The 22,365-nt window shown below is 41.8% G+C and overlaps 2 protein-coding genes across 3 annotated transcripts in view; both read right to left on the bottom strand.

Annotated features, from left to right (window-relative positions):
* Positions 1-1,693, bottom strand: part of LOC109873698 (tight junction protein ZO-2) — a 36,103-nt gene extending 34,410 nt beyond the window's left edge. The window contains exon 1 of one of the 2 annotated variants that reach the window (XM_020465367.2): positions 1,392-1,693. The gene's annotated coding sequence lies outside the window, so the exon portion shown is untranslated. The remainder of the gene's footprint in view (positions 1-1,391) is intronic. The other variant, XM_020465366.2, reaches the window with a different exon arrangement.
* A 1,383-nt stretch (positions 1,694-3,076) lies between these two features.
* Positions 3,077-21,681, bottom strand: LOC109874389 (phosphatidylinositol 4-phosphate 5-kinase type-1 beta-like). Its single transcript, XM_031808750.1, has 13 exons — positions 21,619-21,681; positions 21,021-21,151; positions 16,911-17,022; positions 16,312-16,464; positions 15,842-16,138; positions 12,782-12,978; positions 12,550-12,630; positions 12,396-12,444; positions 12,225-12,309; positions 11,970-12,110; positions 11,681-11,816; positions 4,829-4,926; positions 3,077-4,464 (listed from the first exon to the last, which is right to left on the bottom strand). The coding sequence occupies exons 1-13, from the start codon at positions 21,679-21,681 to the stop codon at positions 4,442-4,444; spliced, it is 1,566 nt and encodes a 521-aa protein (XP_031664610.1). The 3' UTR covers positions 3,077-4,441.
* Positions 21,682-22,365: the final 684 nt, after the last annotated feature.

Here is a 22,365-nt window from a genome sequence, read left to right as displayed (position 1 = left end):
GACTACCTAAGACCACTGCAACAGAGTTATTGTAAAGTGGGGAATACGTTTATGCCAGACATAGCCTCTGTTTAACCTCTCCCTAGTTCATTGCAAACGCCATATGTCCATGGCCCGATTCATACAAATCATGTAAAATGATTTTAAATTCATTTAAACCCCTCCTACAGAATATGCTTTGGCAAGATTGAGTGATGAAATATATATTTTAATTTAATTTTGACTGGCAAAGACTCCAGTGTTCATACATAATTGATATATTCACCAAATATCTATTATATTCAGTTTCGTTATTCCTGGTATATACTGCTGGTTATGATTGCAGACAGAGCCCAGAGAATGGGATGGTGCCATATTGAATTAGTCCTATTTTGATTAGTCATATGCATGCATGGGGATGTCCACGTCTGTAGAGATACACCTAGCGGATTGAAAAGTCACTGTTGTAAGCATAATACAGCTAGTGCCATCTAGACTTGGCCAACAAATCCATTACATTAGCAACCTAAATGTGAAGTTAACTCAACTGAGGGGTAATAGAGACTTAACTTTTAAACTTTCCTGACCATTTATTTTTTATTTTGTAATTTATTTTGTTTTCTACTTGTTCGCGTAGCAGTCCTCACAGGCCGTTTTGTGTACATTTTTTTGTTGGTGAGATGAAACTGCCAAAACTCAAGATTTGTTCAAGACTAAAATGTAAGTCCGTAATCGTAACATGGTGTTTGTATGTTCACTGATTCAATTTCACATTGACGATTCATGCATGGCTTTTCTTACTAAAGATAGCTGCCAAAAGGTTGAACGTACTATCTATCTGGTTCAATACTTATGCTTCCAAAACGTAACGCAAGCAATGCGCGTTAATGTGCATCGGCAAACTCCCCCATACAGAGGAAGCTTTCATCCAAAGACTTGTGTGTGTAACATAACGGCACTGAGTCATGATCAAAGGCTAGAAACACCCATAGCCACACTCAAAGACACCAGTTAATATTTACAAAATTATAAATCAGTATAAAATAGGTTTTGGTTACCCCAAAAAGCAAGATTGGATGAATAGTTGAATAGGTCAACTACTAGACATGAACAAATGGAAATGGTTCAGTAGTAACATTGAGTTGAGGCCTCCTCAGAAAGTAGGCCAAATCGTGACGTTTCTGTAAAATAATAGCCCTCATGAATGGGCTACAAAGGACAAACACTGAGGCCGCCCAAGCCTGATCAGTTATAATTGTACTATATTTTCAGAAGTTTGATGTTTTACTTTAGAAATAAAGCGCATGTTATATGGCTACTGTGAACAATGGTCAATACCCAAATAAGGCAAGAGAAGCAAACTGAGAGATTATACACTACGTTACGAAAGGCAGTTTCGAAGTTTGACTTACCTAATGAAAATTCTGGATATTTGGTAGTTTGCGATGGAAAACCACAATTAAAAACCGAATATGATAGTACACCAGCAGAAGGTGTGTTTTGAAGTAAGAAAAAAGCTGTTCGTTTTGCGGCAATGCTTTGCGTTTCCTGGTTTTTGCAGGTATGGTCGTGGAAGTTGAAACTGCAGGTGAGTCACGCACGGTGCTGTAGACTACCACGTGACCATACGTAGGTGAGTTCAGTTCCGCATGAGTCCGGTCAAATGTACACTTATATAGCCCACTTTCCGTTCGGATGTCCACACTCCCCAGTGAATTGTACAGAAACTGAATGTCAGCTCATTAATATGTAAGGTGAGACAAAGCCGACTCACTCCTGCCAATCACACACTCCTTATATTTCAAAGTAGGGCCTAATCCACACCGAAACTATGAATCATACCTGGGAAGTGAAACATAAACTCATCATCCACTCAACCATTTTTATCTCAACCATTACCATCCCTACCGACATGTTATCAATAGGCTACAATTTTGATTCAGTGCTTCTACTTCTGGATTGATTGCTGTTTGGGGTTTAAATACATTTTTCCCCCTCAATCTACACACAATACCCCATAATGACAAAGCGAAAACAGGTTTTTAGAAATATTTGCAAATGTATTAAAAATAAAAAACACATATCTTATTTACGTAAGTATTCAGTCCCTTTGCTATGAGACTCGAAATTGAGCTTAGGTGCATCCTGTTTCCATTGATGGTCCTTGAGATGTTTCGACATCTTGATTGGATTCCACCTGTGCTTAAATTCAATTGATTTGGTGCTTCAACACATGACTGAGTAAAGGGTCTGAATACTTAAGTAAATACGATCAGATGTGTATTTTTAATACAAATGCAAAAATGTTGTTGTTTTTTAAACATTTTGCTCTGTCATTATGTGATATTGTGTGTAGACTGATGAGGTGTAAAAAAACGAATACATTTTAGAATAAGGCTGTAATATAACAAAATGTGGAAAAAGTCAAGAGGTCTGAATACTTTCCGAATGCACTGTATGTTGATAGCCTGTTGTATGTTTCCGTGATGTCAGCTGTTGCGTTTCTGCATTTGAAAATCATGGATGGGTTCATTGTTTTCAAACAGGGTATATTGATAGCATTGGCCTGCAATGTCCATAGAAGATTGTAGTAGTGAGAGTCCTTGATGTGTATAAATGTAGTGGTCTCCAAACTGTGATCGATGGAAGCCTTTTGAATTTTCCTGTGCATCTCCAGATAATGAAAACAACGTTTGAAGCCACAACAGCCCATTCTTAAGGCGTGACCCGGGAGGACTTGGCTGTGAATCACCAGGGCCCAGTTTTTCTAAGATTATCTGAATTTCCGTTATCGGATAGAATAAAAAATGACACAGGTATGTTGATAGCCTTGATAGAATTAATAGAACGGGAGTCCCCATTCAAACCCATGTTTTTTAAACTCACATGAACAGATAAAATGTATATATTTTCTATGTTTAGTTTTCACTGAAAAAGCTTCTATATGGAATATTGATAGCGTTTGCATCTATCATAACATAATCCTCGATAAGGAAAGAGACAGATATCAGTAATTCTATACACATTGTGCCCCCTATTGATCATGTATGGGCATGGCAATGATAGAGACTTTAGAGACGGAAACATACAATGCTACGGCATAAAATCTGATTTTATTTGACAGACAAATATTTATAGAAGACTAATTATTTTAAAATACAATATACATATTATGCCAACTGTACATTTAAAAAAAAAAAGATCTTGAAATACATCATTTTAAAACAAATAAAATGTGCAATCATGCCTGATCATTAATGGGCCTACACCTATATGAAATGCATTATAAAATGTGTGATCATGAAAGGAAGACACTTCGTGATATGGCATAATCACATGTCTTTAGCTACATAACATAGGCCTTCGAAGGTATTCTTTCACCATGGCACTGTTTTACAATCTTGACTAATTCAATGCATGGAACATTGATTGGCAACTAAGGGCTCAGACACACCGATAGCATTTGCTGGCCAAGAGTAGGACTATTTAGCACGTCTGAATATACTTTGCAAAACAACTGCGAATCAATTTTACATGTAGAATCGCCAGAAATATTTTGGCAGTCAGACATGTACAGCGGGTGGTCCCTAAAACACAGCGTGCTGAACGATTGGCAGACAAATGCTAGAACCACATTCGGTGCTATGTGTGCAAGCCTTAAATTCCCACTACATTGTGTGCTCCCTGGTGTCCAAGGTCTACTGCACTGATTGTGATATGACTTAATGGGTTGATTTTGGGAGTCTCAAAAGTATGTCATGTAACAGTATAACTTTAGACCGTCCTCTCGCCCATACCTGGGCGCGAACCAGGGACCCTCTGCACACATCAACAACTGTTACCCATCGCTCCACAAAAGCCGCGGCTACTACTTCAAGGTCTCAGAGCAAGTGACGTCACTGATCGAAACGCTATTTAGCGCGCACCGCTAGCTAAGCTAGCCGTTTCACATCCGTTACATAAAGCATTTGCTCAATACAGTATTTTCTTGTACTATTCTAGATTTATTTTCATTAAATTCTGTATCTTTATGCATGTATATACATTTTTTTTAATGCTTCCTATTTAATCAAATAACATTTACAGATCACATTTTTCAGGAATCCAGCCTCAGAGATTTGAACATTGTCATTAGTGATATTTCAACATTAAAATCCATAATCAATCACATGGATGTGCATACAAATAGAGCTTTGCTAGAGAAGCATTGAATAGAAGTGATTTGGCATGTTCCACAAGGTGACTGTTGCTAGTAATCTCCATTCGAAAACTTTAGGATTGTCCCTGATTTTAAAGTAGCAGCAAAGTGTACGGTAGCAGGAGAAAGGTGCTTTACAGTGCAGGTCATGACTTCAAAAGGCAGGACAGTCTGTATTGGAGCACTGTCATAATAGCGTTTTTATGTGCAGTTGATGCTTAAAGAGATCATTATCTATTTAGTGATGCTGTGGGAAGGGACTTTTCATCTTCTTCCACACGTCTTCACTAGAACATAAGAGGTTGAAAATCAGAGATGTAACAGAGAGGAGATGTTGGAGATGTCATAGATTGCCAAACAAACAGGGATTTCACAGAGAGGATTGGTAAAAGAGAAGAACAAAAAACGATGCTGATGATGTCAGAGACAGACATTGAAAAGGACATATGGGAAATGTCTAAATACATCTTAGTGATGTCATACATAGGAGCTAAGTTAGCGATGATGTCACAGAGCGACACAATCAGTGACCTTACAAAGGGCATGGAATATTTATGATATCATAGAGACAAGCAGAAGTTATGATGTCATAGACACTATTAAACAGATAATGACTCCTAACTAAATGCATAGTGTATCTTGTACACCCACCAAGTAGACATTGCGTAGAGTCTGGGCTGCCCTGGGTATGGGGAGAGGGGACTGTGTCATCCAGGGCCACATTTGCACTGGAGTCACAATGGTTATCACTGAGGAGACAGTGGGAAGAGTTACAATGGACAACAGAGATAAATAACTCCATCACTGTCTAACAGAACAACCAGTTGGTTCCATCAAGGGGTGAGCCTTGAAAGGTATAAGGGTGCTAAGGTGGATAAGGAGTGGGTGAGGTCTGGTGTTTATGAAGTGGTGCGGTGTACAATCAGGATGAGGACCCACTGGGCACACCGCATCATTTCAACATGGAAATTTGGGTATTATTTGGTTGAGACATTGACCATTGAGATTTCAACCTGTATTCAGCAACTCAAAAAGACAGCCAGATGTTTGTTAAATTCCCAATGAGTTATCACTATGCTTTCAACCATTTAAAACTACAAAATTCAAATGGGAATACAATGTCAGATATTGTTTATTTATACAACAACTTAATGTGTGATCACTGTGTTTAATCTAGTAGCACAACCAAATGACCTGGATTGCAGTTGAGATTACATTAAAAGTACATAGTGCAAGTGATCAATGATGTTTGAGATTCTGTACAGATTATTATAGCAATTGTGAAGATCTCCACAGACCTGCTGTCACATGCGTCGTTTTGAAAATGACCGGACCAAGGTGCAGCGTTGTGAGCGTACATTTTTCTTTATTTTTTAAATGTCGCCAACAAAACAACAAAAACTAGCGTGAAGCTCCGTAAGGCTATACATGCATTAAACGAAGACAACAACCCACAAATGAGAAAAGGAAAAAAAGTCTGCCTAAGTATGATTCCCAATCAGAGACAACGATAGACAGCTGTCCCTGTTTGAGAATCATACCCGGCCAAAAACAAAGAACCAGAAAGCATAGACTTTCACACCCGAGTCACACCCTGACCAAACAAACATAGAGAATAAAAGGATCTCTACGGTCAGGGCGTGACACCTTAGACCTTTGCATGCCACCTTGAACATGCATGCTTTCTATGATTACATAAGACAATTATAGTTACACTAGACTAACCTCAAAATGGATGTGTTACTCATTTTAAAGTTGATTAAATACTGTTACATTAGTTTGTAAGATAGCTTTAAATTTAGGCTATTGACTATTAGAAAAATATTATTGAATTGTGTTTGGTTGACAACACAGCCAAATATCAACATTTAAAGGATATCTAATCATCTTAGGTTTCATTACATACAGTCGAGAAGAACTACTGAATATAAGAGCAGCGTCAACTCACCATCAGTACGACCAAGAATATGACTTTCGCGAAGCGGATCCTGTGTTCTGCCTTTCACCCAGGACAACGGAATGCATCCCAGCCGTCGGCCCAAAAAAACGACTTCGTAAAAGAGGGAAACGAAGCGGTCTTCTGGTCAGACTCCGGAGACGGGCACATCGTGCACCACTCCCTAGTATACTTCTCGCCAATGTCCAGTCTCTTGACAACAAGGTTGATGAAATCCGAGCAAGGGTAGCATTCCAGAGGGACATCAGAGACCGTAACGTTCTTTGCTTCACGGAAACATGGCTCACTGGAGAGACGCTATCGGAGTCGGTGCAGCCAGCTGGTTTCTCCACGCATCGAGCCGACAGAAACAAACATCTTTCTGGTAAGAAGAGGGGCGGGGGTGTATGCCTTATGGCTAACGAGACGTGGTGTGGTCACAAAAACATACAGGAACTCAAGTCCTTCTGTTCACCTGATTTAGAATTCCTCACAATCAAATGTCGACCGCATTATCTACCAAGGGAATTCTCTTCGATTATAATCACAGCCGTATATATTCCCCCCCAAGCAGACACATCGATGGCTCTGAACGAACTTTATTTGACTCTTTGCAAACTGGAATCCATACATCCTGAGGCTGCATTCATTGTAGCTGGGGATTTTAACAAGGCTAATCTGAAAACAAGACTCCCTAAATTGTATCAGCATATCAATAGCGCAACCAGGGCTGGCAAAACCTTGGATCATTGCTATTCTAACTTTCGCGACGCATATAAGGCCCTGCCCCGCCCTCCTTTCGGAAAAGCTGACCACGACTCCATTTTGTTGTTCCCTGCCTACAGACAGTAACTAAAACAAGAAGCTCCCATGCTGAGGTCTGTCCAACGCTGGTCCGACCAACCTGATTCCACACTCCAAGACTGCTTCCATCACGTGGACTGGGATATGTTTCGTATTGTGTCAGACAACAACATTGACGAATACGCTGATTTGCTGTGCGAGTTCATTAGAACATGCGTTGAAGATGTCGTTCCCATAGCAACGATTAAAACATTCCCAAACCAGAAACCGTGGATTGATGGCAGCATTCGCGTGAAACTGAAAGCGCGAACCACTGCTTTTAATCAGGGCAAGGTGACCGGAAACATGACCGAATACAAACAGTGTAGCTATTCCCTCCGCAAGGCAATCAAACAAGCTAAGCGTCAGTATAGAGACAAAGTAGAATCTCAATTCAACGGCTCAGACACAAGAGGTATGTGGCAGGGTCTACAGTCAATCACGGATTACAAAAAGAAAACCAGCCCCGTCACGGACCAGGATGTCTTGCTCTCAGGCAGACTAAATCACTTTTTTGCCTGACGCGGCCCGCAACTAAAACATGCGGACTCTCCTTCACTGCAGCCGACGTGAGGAAAACATTTAAACGTGTCAACCCTTGCAAGGCTGCAGGCCCAGACGGCATCCCCAGCCGCGCCCTCAGAGCATGCGCAGACCAGCTGGCTGGTGTGTTTACGGACATATTCAATCAATCCCTATCCCAGTCTGCTGTTACCACATGCTTCAAGAGGGCCACCATTGTTCCTGTTTCCAAGAAAGCTAAGGTAACTGAGCTAAACGACTACCGCCCCGTAGCACTCACTTCCGTCATCATGAAGTGCTTTGAGAGACTAGTCGAGGACCATATCACCTCCACCCTACCTGACACCCTAGACCCACTCCAATTTGCTTACCGCCCAAATAGGTCCACAGACGATGCAATCTCAACCACACTGCACACTGCCCTAACCCATCTGGACAAGAGGAATACCTATGTGAGAATGCTGTTCATCGACTACAGCTCGGCATTCAACACCATAGTGCCCTCCAAGCTCGTCATCAACGTCTCGACCCCGCCCTGTGCAACTGGGTACTGGACTTCCTGACGGGCCGCCCCCAGGTGGTGATGGTAGGCAACAACAACTCCACCCCGCTGATTCTCAACACTGGGGCCCCACAAGGGTGCGTTCTGAGCCCTCTCCTGTACTCCTTGTTCACCCACGACTGCGTGGCCACGCACGCCTCCAACTCAATCATCAAGTTTGCGGACGACACAACAGTGGTAGGCTTGATTACCAACAACGACGAGACGGCCTACAGGGAGGAGGTGAGGGCCCTCGGAGTGTGGTGTCAGGAAAATAACCTCACACTCAACGTCAACAAAACTAAGGAGATGATTGTGGACTTCAGGAAACAGCAGAGGGAACACCCCCCTATCCACATCGATGGAACAGTAGTGGAGAGGGTAGTAAGTTTTAAGTTCTTCGGCATACACATCACAGACAAACTGAATTGGTCCACCCACACAGACAGCATCGTGAAGAAGGCGCAGCAGCGCCTCTTCAACCTCAGGAGGCTGAAGAAATTTGGCTTGTCACGAAAAGCACTCACAAACTTCTACAGATGCACAATCGAGAGCATCCTGGCGGGCTGTATCACCGCCTGGTACGGCAACTGCTCCGCCCACAACCGTAAGGCTCTCCAGAGGGTAGTGAGGTCTGCACAACGCATCACCGGGGGCAAACTACCTGCCCTCCAGGACACCTACACCACCCGATGTTACAGGAAGGCCATAAAGGTCATCAAGGACAACAACCACCCGAGCCACTGCCTGTTCACCCCGCTATCATCAAGAAGGCGAGGTCAGTACAGGTGCATCAAAGCTGGGCCCGAGAGACTGAAAAACAGCTTCTATCTCAAGGCCATCAGACTGTTAAACAGCCACCACTAACATTGAGTGGCTGCTGCCAACACACTGACTCAACTCCAGCCACTTTAATAATGGGAATTGATGGGAAATGATGTAAAATATATCACTAGCCACTTTAAACAATGCTACCTAATATAATGTTTACATACCCTACATTATTCATCTCATATGTATACGTATATACTGTACTCTATATCATCTACTGCATCCTTATGTAATACATGTATCACTAGCTACTTTAACTATGCCACTTTGTTTACATACTCATCTCATGTGTATATACTGTACTCGATACCATCTACTGTATCTTGCCTATGCCGCTCTGTACCATCACTCATTCATATATCTTTATGTACATATTCTTTATCCCCCTACACTTGTGTGTATAAGACAGTAGTTTTGGAATTGTTAGTTAGATTACTTGTTGGTTATTACTGCATTGTCGGAACTAGAAGCACAAGCATTTCGCTACACTCGCATTAACATCTGCTAACCATGTGTATGTGACAAATAAAATTGGATTTGATTTGATTTTATCCTTGGAGACATTAATCTGAGCAACTGGCATAATCCTATTCTTAAATGTTTATTTTTGGTTCAGCTGGAGACGTGAATCCAATTTATAATTTGTTAACTTGTCGACAAGTTAATAGGCTATTTGTGTTTCGTTGTCAACACAACCAAATAAACATTTGAAGGAGATGTATCTTTGTGCCAATGACCCAGTCTGGCTTTATTCCCAGTTTGTTAACAAATGAATGATATGTTGGATTGACGTCTCCATCTCAACCAAGAATCAAAGTTAAAGAATAGGACTAAATCAAACTTTTTTTTTAAGTGCTTAAACTTAGATTTTTGGTTGAGATGGAGATGTTAATCCAACATATTAATTTGTAGACAAACTAGATTTTAAGCCAGACTAAGTCAGTGGCACAGATGGAACTATCCAAGCAGAAGATCTCCTTCAAAATGTTGATATTTGGTTGTGTTGTAATTAATTTCCAGTTTGTCTACAAATTGATATGTTGGATTCACGTCTCCATCTCAAAAAAAGAACCCTGGGTTAAAATGAAACAATAACTTGATGAATTTGCAAATGCTTTGTAGGCCTAAATAGTATAATTGATGATATGACTTATTGCCTTCAGAAAGTATTCACACCCCCCAACTGTGTTACAGCCTGAATTTAAAATGGATTACATTTTGTTTTTTTTGTCGCTGACCTACACACAATAACGGCAAAGTTGAATTATGTACTCAACCCCTATGTTATGGCAAACCTAAATAAGTTCAGCAGTAAACATGTGCTTAACAAGTCACATAATAAGTTGCATGGACTCACAATTGTGCTTTAACATGATACCTTCTCTGTACCCCACACATACTGTACAATATCTGTAAGGTCCCTCAGTCGAGCAGTGAATTACAAAGACAGATACAACCACAAAGACCAGGGAGGTTTTCCATTGCCTCGCAAAGGGCACCTATTGTAAAAAAATAAAAATAATTAACTGACATTGAATATCCCTTTGAGCATGGTGAAGATATTAATTACACTTTGGATGGTGTATCAATACACCCAGTCACTACAAAGATACTGGTGTCCTTCCTAACTAAGTTGCCGGAGAGGAAGGAACCCTTTATGGATTTCCTCATGAGGCCAATGGTGACTTTAAAAACAGAGTTTAATGGCTGTGATAGGAGAAAACTGAAGATGGATCAACAATGTTGTAGTTTCTCCACAACACTAAACTCATTTACAGAGTGAAAAGAAGGAAGCTTGTACATAATACAAATATTCCAAAACATGCATCCAGTTTGCAAAAAGGCACTAAAGTAATACTGCGAAAAAATGTGGCAAAGCAATTCACTTTTTGTCCTGAATACAAAGTATTATGTTTGGGGCAAATCAAATACAAAGCATTACTGAGGACCACTCTCCATATTTTTAAGTATAGTGGTGGCTGCATCATGCTATGGATATGCTTGTAATTGTTAAGGACGGGGGAGTTCTTCAGGATCAAAAAGAAAGGGAATGGAGCTAAGCACAGGTAAAAACGTAAGCAGCTTTCTTTCTACAAAGTATTGACTCAGGGGTGTGAATACCCCTGAGTCAATGAGATATTTCTGTATTTAATTTTCAATACATTTGAAAACATTTCTAAAAACATGTTTTCACTGTCATTCTGGGGTATTGTTTGTAGATCGGTGAGAAAACAAATCTATTTAATCCATTATGAATTCAGGCTGTAACAAAATGTGATAGGAATATTTTCTGAAGGCACCGTATAGTTACATTTGATTTACTCTGTTAAACCTACGCTTTGGAATGACTTCGATAGAAACAGTGAATATAGAGAAGAGATCTCTCAATAATTGTTCTCATGATAACACATTGGTAGTAATCAGTGATAAATATCAAATTTAGGCTGGGCTTGGTTAAAACCCTGGATGGGAGACCAAATCAATAGTTGTAGATCAATTCTCCAGTAGGAAGTGCTGCCCAGCCTATTTTTTTCTTTTTCTGACAGTGGATATTACATTGGAGATCTGACATTGTGTCAAATGTACAAATTCAACATATTTTATACACAGTTTGTCTATGTTGAAAATTGGTTATAAATATGATATACGTATTCTGGTGGTTGAAATTTCACCCTCAAAACAACAGTTGACTTTTTTTCAAATCCAATGTATTTTCCATGTAGATTCCATGTCACAATAAGTTGACAAAAGACACTGAAACAATGTTGACTCAACCAGTTTGTGCTAAGTGGTGAAGGTGTAAAGATTTAATGTGCAGTCGACACTGTACCTATTCTCCAGATGCTCCTCAAGGTGTTCCTCAAGGTCTTTCTTGATCTTCTCAAGAGTGGAGAAGGATGAGGAAACAGCCTGATTTAAACATTTCGGAAGTAGGACTAGGTCAGGGTGCTTGGAGGAACTCATTACTGTTGAACAAAACAGAGAAATACAAAAAAACGTCAAAGGATAAAGCAGAGAGTGCATGAGAGTGCATGAGAGAGTGCATGAGAGTGCATGTCATGTGTACAGGCCCAATAGATTGTGGGTTGTGTCTTTTTTTTAAAATAAAGGGTGACTACATTGTCCGCCCAGGCTCTCCATGCTTTGGGCCTTTCTCTCGTCCTTCTTCTCCTCCTTTTGGGGGGACAGTACCTCCTGGGAGGCTGACCTCATCGCATGGATGGAGCTCCTCTTCCTCTTGGAGGATGCTCCTCTTAGAGCTGAGAGAGAGTGGGAGAGAGATAAACAGAGAGCATTAGTGAAATTACGAAGAAAAGGAATGGGGAAATATATAAGGTCATATTGAGGATGTTTAAGTGAAAGAAGTCACTTACGACGGATATTTTTGAATACAGTGCCGCCCATGAACTTCAAAAATCTGTCTGCATAGAAACCGGGCCTGTGAACTGACACTGTATCCTGAAACACAAAGATACACAGGTGTCCGGCCGCTATGAGAGCAAAATGGAATATGAATACAATCACACACACACACTGTAGCCTACCCCATCGTGTACGAGGGCTTTCCAGGAGTGCTCCACCTTCTTGATGAACCTTAAAAAGAAACACAGGTGTTACAAAGATCATTTATGTTTTGTGTAACATTGATACGTTTGTCTTGATGGAAATGACGACAGTGGTTCCACAAAAAGTCCTCACCGGTAGGACTGGAGGATGTCAATGATCCCTAAGAAGATCAGCAGCTTCTCATCTTTGTGTTTAGCTGGAATTCCACCCATTCTAATGGATAAAAAAAAGGAATTTACATCTCACACAGCTGCTATGCAGTGTGTGACTGAATTATGGTGTGAATAATACAATGCACTAATGTTTGCAATGACTCACTGTGAAGTCAGTGATATGTCATTGGTGAAGGTGAATGTTCTCTCACGTGTCATCGTCGGCCACTGGCTCTGCAACCTTGCCGTCCCCATCCCCTTGGATGGACTCCAGGGCGGTGGAGTAGAGGACCCTCTGGCCATTGAGGCGCTTACTGTCCGCCCTGGCCCCCCTGTCCAGACATTTCTTGTCCTGCACATGCACCCCCAGCAGGAGGCTGTAGTCCATGATCTTAAAGCTCTCCAGGACCTAACCGTCACATGACCACACAATCCACACACACACATTAAGATGACAGGAACATAAAAGGCCACATGACCAAAGCAAACATGACCACATTTTGTTCCCACTTAAATTCTCAACAATCCTCTTAACTGACCACTCCACGTGACCTTCAACAACCACCCATGCTGAAAGTCCTGTCAAACTAGCCACCAAAGGTGGATTAGCAAACCAAACACATTTAAACCTCTAGCCTTCTGACCAATGTTCCCTCTATTTTTTTCGCCACTGAGCACATTTCTGGTCTGCTGAGCGCAAACTTGAACGTAGTGAAAATTCTGAGCAACTTCCGGCACGTGTTTCCTGTGAACTCCGAGGCTGTACCCACTATTAAAGTTACAGTTTCAACAGTTGCCAAGTAGGTTACTGTGGCTACTTGATCATAATGTAGGCCTATCAGAGTGGCCTACCATCAAAAAGAATGGAGAATAAAAGCACAAAATGATAGAACAGGTATTTCCATGTTAAAATGTTAACATGGAAATACCTGTTCTATCATTCAGCCTACAGTAGCAGCCAACATGTGGTGTTCAATGCCTACATTCCATGAGACTTTTGAAAAGAAACATGCAGGGCTTGACATTTACCTGTTAATCCACTTGTCCTTCAGTCAAGGTGACTGAAAATGTTGTGTGATGCAAGAAACCACTTTACAAAATAAAATGTATTATTATTATCATGCCATTATTACAGAGAATCAGACAAATTATGCTACGCTCTGCCTATTGGCTACTTAGCTTATTCAAGACCGTCTTAAAATACAGAACTTCCCCTTTAAGACATTTAAAAAAAACTCTTTTCAAAGATGGCTAGAAACGCACACATTTTGTGCTCGTTGGAAGCAGCCACTCCCCTATTGTTTACTAGAAATGAGCTATAACTTGGCTAATAACTCACCAACTAGCAAAGAATATGAACAAATCTGCACACCTGGCTACATGCAGCTGTCACTGTTCTCAAAACAAGAAAATCTACTCGCAACTGCTCATACTGTAGTCTAAACAAAGTCCAGTTCAAAGTGAATAGTACATATCCATATATGGCAATGGCTATTTGCATATAGGCCTACTGCAGCTCTGATTGGTTATGGTGGGAAGGACCTAGATGGTTAGGTGGGGAAATGGAGACTGTGCTTGAATCTGAAAGTGCGGGATAATGAATGGAAAATAGTGAAATCAAAGAATGGAACAAAACGAGCAAAAGCTATAGTAGAAGACCGGGCCAATAATTAATTTCTTATTGGACTGCATTTTTTGGACAAGGAGTTTCATTTGGGAAATCCATTTGTAATATCGAGGACTGTGAAGAAAGCAGTGGGAAAGGTGGATTCAATCAAGGTAACTTGTTTTGGTTAATTGTGTCGAAGAACAGAAGCGTGCACTGCATCTGGCAAAATTGCTCACGTCAGCCCACGTATTGCTCTTCGGAGCAGGGCGCCAGCCAAAGGAGTTATAGCTGGAGTCTCGTTGGATATAGAAGACGAGTAACTTAGTCAGATAATCCCAGGAGTGGTCAGTGCACATCACCTGACCCCTACGGTAAATGGAAGGAAGGAGATAAACCTATTATTGTTGTTTAAGGGGACTACCTGAACATGTGAAGCTATGTACAGTATGTGGTGAGAGATATGTACGATATGCGGTGAGAGCATTTGTGTCCAAACCATTACAGTGTGGGAATTGTAAAGGATATGGGCACGTGTGAAATGTTTGCAGACGGGAGAAGTATGCTCTTGAAGAATCGGGGAATGGAAAATGTTGCAACTGTGGTGGGGATCATACTCTGGACTTTCTTGAGTGCCCTGTTAGGGTGAAGGAGGTTCGAGGTGTCAAGGATCAGAGCTGTGTACCGGTTCTCCTATGTGGAGGCGTGAAGAGAGTCAAAGGTCAAGAGGCAACAGTGTTGAAGATATGGCGGTGGATGCATCGCAACCAGTTGTTAGTGTTTTAAGTAAATCGAGTGATCTGGATACACTCATTGTAAAGAATATGGATTTTGTGGCATTTATAGCCACAGTGATTAATTGTACAGCACAATTGTCATTTTATCTGCAGCCGATATGTTTTTGGAGTGCTGAAGCACTGCAAGGACTAATGTCTCTAGGAAATGTCCCGCCCTCACAGGAGTCTTCTGAACCTGTGTAAGGACCTGATTAGAATGAGTGTTTTACAGAAAAGCTGGTTGATTTTGTTAATTTATTTTTGGATAGTTTGTACGATATTTGATTTATTTTTACCCACATTATTTCCTTTTTTGGGATCCTTATTATGCACCTGCACAGTAGGTGGCGGAATGCACATGTAATTGTTGAGAATGCCATCATACCATAGAAGAAGATTGGTTATGGCGCCCCAGTCTGTGTACGTGGCTAATATTGCATTGATTCAATCACAATTCCCACAGTAGAGCGAAATGTTGATAGTGCTAACTAAAGGGGAAAACTGTAGAAAATTGAGTGAAGTTCAATCTCGTGCACAGTTTAGAGGGAACATTGCTTCTGACCATCACTGATGTGACACTATAACTCCTCTAAACAAAGGCCTTAACAATGCCTGAGTTAGCTTACTGTGCTGCTGCCTACCTACCACATGTCCAGTTCCTCTGTTGAGTAATAATGCAGTCATTCAGAAGGGCTCAATGTGATGGAGAAGAGGCCAGTCATCCTTATGTAACATGATTTCCAATGAGGGTTCAAAGTTCAATGAGAAATATCCAACCAAATGCTATTGAAGGAACTAAAATGTCCCTCTAACAACACACATTTGACTAGCCTTCATGTTTTGAATATGCAATACCAATAAGTAAGTGAATCTACTGCGAGTGGCCTCACCCTGCAGTCCCTCTGCAGTGTCTTCATTAAGGCACTGTACGTGTCGCCATCAAAGTGCAGGCCCTCAAGCATCTCCTGGAAGTCCAGGTCTTTGAAGGTCGGTGAGAACTTGGCGCGTTCCTTGCACGAGGCGTGGCGTTTGTAGGTGGAGCCCTTCAGGTCGTATTTGTAGTGCATCTGGAGGGCCCTGGGCAACACGTTGTTCATCACCACCAGACGGATGTTGACCCCGGCACACTGGATGCAGTACAGGCCGTAGAACTTAGGTAGCAGTGTCCTCGGGTTCTGATTCAGATTCTGAAAAAAACAAGATGGAAAAAGAGATACATCTGAGAATAGTTCACACGTTGCCAACATTTAAATTAAACTTTACAATCTTTGAATAAGAATATCCTGAATGCACTAGAACTGATAGGAGTTGCCCTATATATTATGCGAGGAATGGTGTTTGTGTTAAGGGAGGGGCTCACCATGTAGTAACCAGGAAGGAGTTTCTGCAGGAACTCAGCCTCTTTATGCTCCACTGTCTTAATGATGAACTCATCGTCGCTGGTCAGGTAGAACCAGGAACTGCTGGCCCCAGGGTTGGACAGCTCGATCAGAGGCTCATTACAGATGGAGTACTGGCATTCATATAGACAGGACAGCAACATGGCAGTTTTCAAATAACAAAACAAACCCAATGGGCAAAAACTGTTTGAATCAACATTGTTTCGAAGTAATTTCAACCCAAAAATGTAAATGTGATGACGTTGAATTAACATAGAAATTGGATTTGGATTGGATTTGAAAAAAGGCATCAACGTAAGGGAATTGTAATTTTTTCACCCAACTTTTAAACTAAATCCAATGACATGGTGAAATATTTTGTTGATTTCACATTGAATTCACATTAGTTGACAACTCAAATGTAAATCCAAACTAGACAATGAAATGACATCTGTGCCCAGTGTGAACACTGTGCTCTTACAACTCTAATGGGGTGTATTACTACATGATTGTATGTTGTATTATAAGAGAAGCACATGGTGTGTAGGAGTGTTTTCTGTAAAGGGCTTTCCACACTAACCAGGTAGTCATCTGCTTTGATGCCAAAGAGCTCCCTAAAGTAGCGGAAGGCGAGAGGGGTTTTGAGGCGGAAGTCTGGGAAGTGGTGCGCTGGGGTCATGTTGCTCCCCTCACTGACAAAACAAGCGTTATCACACAAACAGATCAGTGTTATCAGTGTACAACAGCAGCCCTATTCATCCATATACAAACACTAATTTACCACTGAAAATACGTACATTTGCATCCCAATAGAACAGGGTACAGTACACAAATGTATCAGTTAGAGCAGCAGTTCCCAAACGTTTCCACTCGGGGCCCCCCTTCCATCATTGGGGAACAAAAAAATGGGTTCAAAAACCTAGATAAAAAAACATTAGCTGACATGGGCTAGTAAGTTGGTTCTGGTCATTTCTAAAACATTATAAGGGATACCTAGTCAGTTCCACAACGGAGTGCATTCAACCTAAATGTGTTTTCTGCATTTAACCCAACACCTCTGAATCAGAGCGATGCGGGGGGCTGCCTTTATCGAAGTCCGCGGCACAGTGTAACTGCCTTGCTCAAGGGCAGAACGGCAGATTTTTCCACCTTGCCGGCTCAGGCATTCAAACTAGCGACCTTTCGGTTACTGGCCCATCGCTCTTAACCGCTAGGCTACCTAAATAGCTCTCTGAGGGAGTAATGACAAGAGGAAAACTGCTGATGCACTACCTCATTTTGAAGTATTCTACTATTACAGCTTTCAAGAGTAAGTTGGCCCCAGAGTTTGGGAACCACTGAGCAAACAGAGAATATTGTGACTGAGTGATGGACCACTACAAGGAAAGTATTGAAGTATACAAGAAGCATCAGCTGTGCGATAAGATGTGCCAAACAGATGTCACAACAGATGTGCATCTTTCAGTGAAGCTTCGAAGGTCACGCATGTCTGGGTCAAGTGTCTTCACTGACATTTTCATCCTCTCCCTGACCGAGTCTGTAATACCTACATGCTTCTACATCTGCATTGCTTGCTGTTTGGTGTTTTAGGCTGGGTTTCTGTGTAGCACTTTGTGACATCTGCTGATGTAAAAAAGGCTTTATAAATACATTTGATTGATTGATTTCAAGCAGACCACCATAGAAAAGCAATACCAAAAGCGAAGGTAACATGCCTAAAGGACTACCGCCCAGTAGCACTCACGTCGGTAGCCATGAAGTGCTTTGAAAGGCTGGTCATGGCTCACATCAACACCATCATCCCAGAAACCCTAGACCCACTCCAATTCGCATAACCGCCCCAACAGATCCACAGATGACGCAATCTCAATCTCACTTCACACTGCCCTTTCCCACCTGGACAAAAGGAACACCTATGTGAGAATGCTGTTCATTGACTACAGCTCAGCGTTCAACACCATAGTGCCCACAAAGCTCATCACTAAGGACCCTGGGACTAAACAACTGGATCCTGGACTTCCTGACGGGCCGCCCCAGGTGGTAAGGGTAGGCAACAACACATTGCCATGCTGATCTTCAACACGGGGGTCCCCTCAGGGGTGCGTGCTTAGTCTCCTCTTGTTCTTAAGACAGCCTATAGGGAGGTGGTCAGAAACCTGGCAGTGTGGTGCCAGGACAACAACCTCTCCCTCTACATGAGCAAGACAAAGGAGCTGATCGTGGACTACAGGAAAAGGAGGGCCGAACACGACCCCATTCACATCAACGGGGCTGTGGGGAGCGGGTAGAGAGTTTCAAGTTCCTTCATGTCCACATCACCAACAAACTATCATGGTCCAAACAAACCAAGACAGTTGTGAAGAGGGCACGACAATGCCTTTTCCCCCTCAGGAGACTTAAAATAATTGGCATGGGTCCCCGATCCTCAAAAAGTTATACAGCTGCACCATCGAGAGCATCCTAACCGGTTGCGTCACCGCCTGGTATGGCAATTGCTTGGCATCCGATCGTGAGACGCTACAGAGGGTAGTGGGTACCCCCCAGTACATCACTGGGGCCAAGCTTCCTGCCATCCAGGACCTCTATTACAGTACATTATATATATACAGTTGAAGTCGGAAGTTTACATACACCTAGGTTGGAGTCATTAAAACTTGTTTTTCAACCACTCCACAAATTTCTTGTTCACAAACTATAGTTTTGGCAAGTCGGTTAGGATATCTACTTTGTGCATGACACAAGTTGACTGTGCCTTTAAACAGCTTGTAAACAGCTTGTAAAATTCCAGAAAATGATATCATGGCTTTAGAAGCTTCTGATAGGCACATTTTCTGGAATTTTCCAAGCTGTTTAGAGGCACAGTCAACTTAGTGTATGTAAACTTCTGACCCACTGGAATTGTGATACAGTGAATTATAAGTGAAATAATCTGTCTGTAAACAATTGTTGGAACAATGCCTTGTGTAAAACGGATTCCAATTTTCCTGCATTAAAATCACCAGCCACTAGGAGTGCCGCCTCTGGATTGGCATTTTTTTGTTTGCTTATGGCTATATGAAGCTTGTTGAGTGCAGTCTTAGTGCCAGCATCGGTTTGTGGTGGTAAATAAACAGCTACGAAAAATATAGATGAAAACTCTCTTGGTAAATAGTATGGTCTACAGCTTATCATGAGGTATTCTAACTCAGGCGAGCAGAACCTTTAGAATGAGCACCAGTCTTTGTTGACAAAGAGAGACACCCCACCCCCACGGATTTGACCGGATACAGCTGTTCTGCCGATGCATGGAAAACCCAGCTAACTGTATATTATCCATGTCCTTGTTCAGCCATGACCCCGAAAAGCAGTGTATTACAGTTCTTAATGTTCCGTTAATAGGATAGTCTCAAACTGAGCTCGTCTAGTTTGTTCTCCAGCGATTGCACATTCACCAATAGAACAATCAATCAATCAAATGTATTTATAAAGCCCTTCTTACATCAGCTGATGTCACAAAGTGCTCTACAGAAACCCAACCTAAAACCACAAACAGCAAGCAATAGAAGCATGGTGTCTTGGAAAAACTCACTAGAAAGGCCAGAACCTAGGAAGAAACCTAGAGAGGAACCAGGCTATGAGGGGTGGCCAGTCCTCTTCTGGCTGTGCCGGGTGGAGATTCAAATGTTCATAGATGACCAGCAGGGTCAAATAATAATAATCACAGTGGTTGTCGAGGGTGCAACAGGTCAGCACCTCAGGAGTAAATGTCAGTTGGCTTTTCATAGCCAATCATTAAGAGTATCTCAGAACAGAGGGTAGGAGCAGTTTATTCACTCGTCACTGTAGCCTCATCAATGTACCCGCACTGCGACCTCTATAGCTATGTTTTTTCCTCTTCCGGGGAATAGGGCCTGGTTCGAGATGGGCAGTATGTCCTGTGGCGTAGACTCATTGAAGTAGATGTCTTCGTCCAGATCGAGGTGTGTGATTGCTGTTCTGATGTCTAGAAGCTTTTTCAGTCATAAGACACAATGGAGGAAACATTATGTTAAAAAAAAGTTACAGTGCTATCTGTGGGAGAGATAGCTTCCCTTTTCATGGTTGTTTGATCAATAGGACTGTAAAGTCTGCAAATGTAAGAGGACACCCGTGGTACTTTATTTATTTGCAGAAATTCATTCAGGTGTATTTTGGTGGCTTTTGCCGAATGCGTTCTAATGATCTAAAGTCGTGCTGTTGCTACTGTCTGTAAACACACAGTCCAGTTCAAAGTGAGTGATGGCAGGCCGGTGTGGCAGATAGCTCATTTGCATATAGGCCTACTGTAGCTCTGATTGGCTATGTAGTACCAGTCTGTGTAGAGTCCAGTCCGGGACAAGACAGATTTTTTTTAATTAGGTTTTATTCACTGCAGTGGTTATTAATTGTCCAAACGCACCGCCACTTTCCCTCTATATTGTCAGCGAAGTTTCACATATGCTTTACTCTACGTCATTCCCAAACATTCTATGAATGTATGAAAACGTGGAAATGAGCAGGTGTTAAATGAGGTGAGGAGACTGGAGTTGGACTTTTGTAGTGAATGGGACTTCTGTGTCATTGGGAAACTCTGTCAGATTTGCTTCTTTAACAGGGTTTGTGCTGTATTCATGACACTAGGGTGAATAGGGTGTATAAGCCTGCTGAGTGATGCCAGTGCTGTGTACTGTACCTGGGTAGAAAGACACTCTCCACCATGTAGAAATCCTGCATGAGCACATCTCTGTCAGGCTTGGATATCAGGTTCCCCACAGCATACCCAATGCCCAGCTGGATGGCTCCTTTCAGTGCAGCAGCAGTTGGCTGGGACCACACAAACATAATATTCTCAATCAATACAACACTGATCATAATGTGTAGGGATTTCAGATCAAACCATACCATTTTTGTACATCTGAAAGGTGTCAGTCAGCACGTTCATGGATACCAGGACCACCTGTAGCTTTGTAACTGATTTTGGCATTTCCGCTCTGAACTCGTGTGGCTAAACACAGTGGCTGATCTACCTAATCACGTTATCCGCCGCTGCGGCCCCTCCATCAGCAAACAAACAGACACACTGAGCCCCATTATGTAACGCTCAACCACAACACCATCTCCAGTCCAGGGAGGGCAAAGCATTGCCCAATATTAAAGAGGAATGGCAGTAATCCTTCTTGAAGCTCAGTTCACCAATGGGACCTTGTTCACACTCAGAAGGACATTATACAGGATTTGTAGATGTGTGCCATAAATTAGAAACAAATTACCGGGGCCCAAAGAATCCATACCTTTTTGTAATCTTTTGACCCACTGGTTCCTCCACCTCCATTCTCAGTGGTTGTTGTTTCCATCTTTTGGACAGAAAGAATATAGATTAATCTAACACAAGATGAATTATATACCCTTTCACCCTGTTTAACATGACATAATAATAATAGATTTATTATCATCTAAATCATGGTTGTGATATTTCATTATTAACCAAATATTCACATTTATTTCATAAAGCCCTCTTTACGTCAGCAATTATTAGAGTGATTTAGGTATATCCAGCCTAAACCCCCAAAGAGTAAGCAATGCAGAGGCAGAACCACAGTGGCGAAGAACAACTCCCTAAAAGGCCATCCTTCTGGTTCTTTTGTTAAGCATAAACAGGGAACAGGTGAGTTCCTATTCCACAACACAATAAATGGTGTGATATGAGGGCTGATTTGACATATTAAAGCAAATATTTAGCAATTACTGTCAATTCCAGTTTCACACTTCCTAGAGGAGATGGAAAGAGAGGGCCAAGTCCAAAAATTGTATATCATTATAGAGAACACACAAAACATCTGTATCCCATTATCCACATCAAGTTCCCCATCTACAAAACGGAGACGTTTTTGCAATCAGCTTGCTGAAAATACATTATACTATAGCAACTATGACAATTTAAGTCAAGAGAGCACGCAGGGGAACAACATCAACAATCTTCCATTTCCAGCCGCGTAGTAATGTCGTCTACGTCTGTCCGATCAGTTCTGCCAGAGCAC

The sequence above is a fragment of the Oncorhynchus kisutch genome, linkage group LG29, assembly GCF_002021735.2.
Source record: "Oncorhynchus kisutch isolate 150728-3 linkage group LG29, Okis_V2, whole genome shotgun sequence".
In the NCBI taxonomy this organism is placed as follows: domain Eukaryota; kingdom Metazoa; phylum Chordata; class Actinopteri; order Salmoniformes; family Salmonidae; genus Oncorhynchus; species Oncorhynchus kisutch.
This window is presented reverse-complemented; position numbering and strand designations above follow the sequence as displayed.

Coding starts and splice junctions, on each gene's coding strand:
- LOC109874389 (XM_031808750.1), bottom strand. CDS start 21,681: ATGGAAACAACAACCACTGAGAATGGAGGTGGAGGAACCAGTGGGTCA. Junction 11,817..11,969: donor GGAGAGCCTGGGCGGACAAT/GTAGTCACCCTT, acceptor TTTGTTCAACAG/TAATGAGTTCCTCCAAGCAC. Junction 4,465..4,828: donor CTCTACGCAATGTCTACTTG/GTGGGTGTACAA, acceptor CTTATGTTCTAG/TGAAGACGTGTGGAAGAAGA.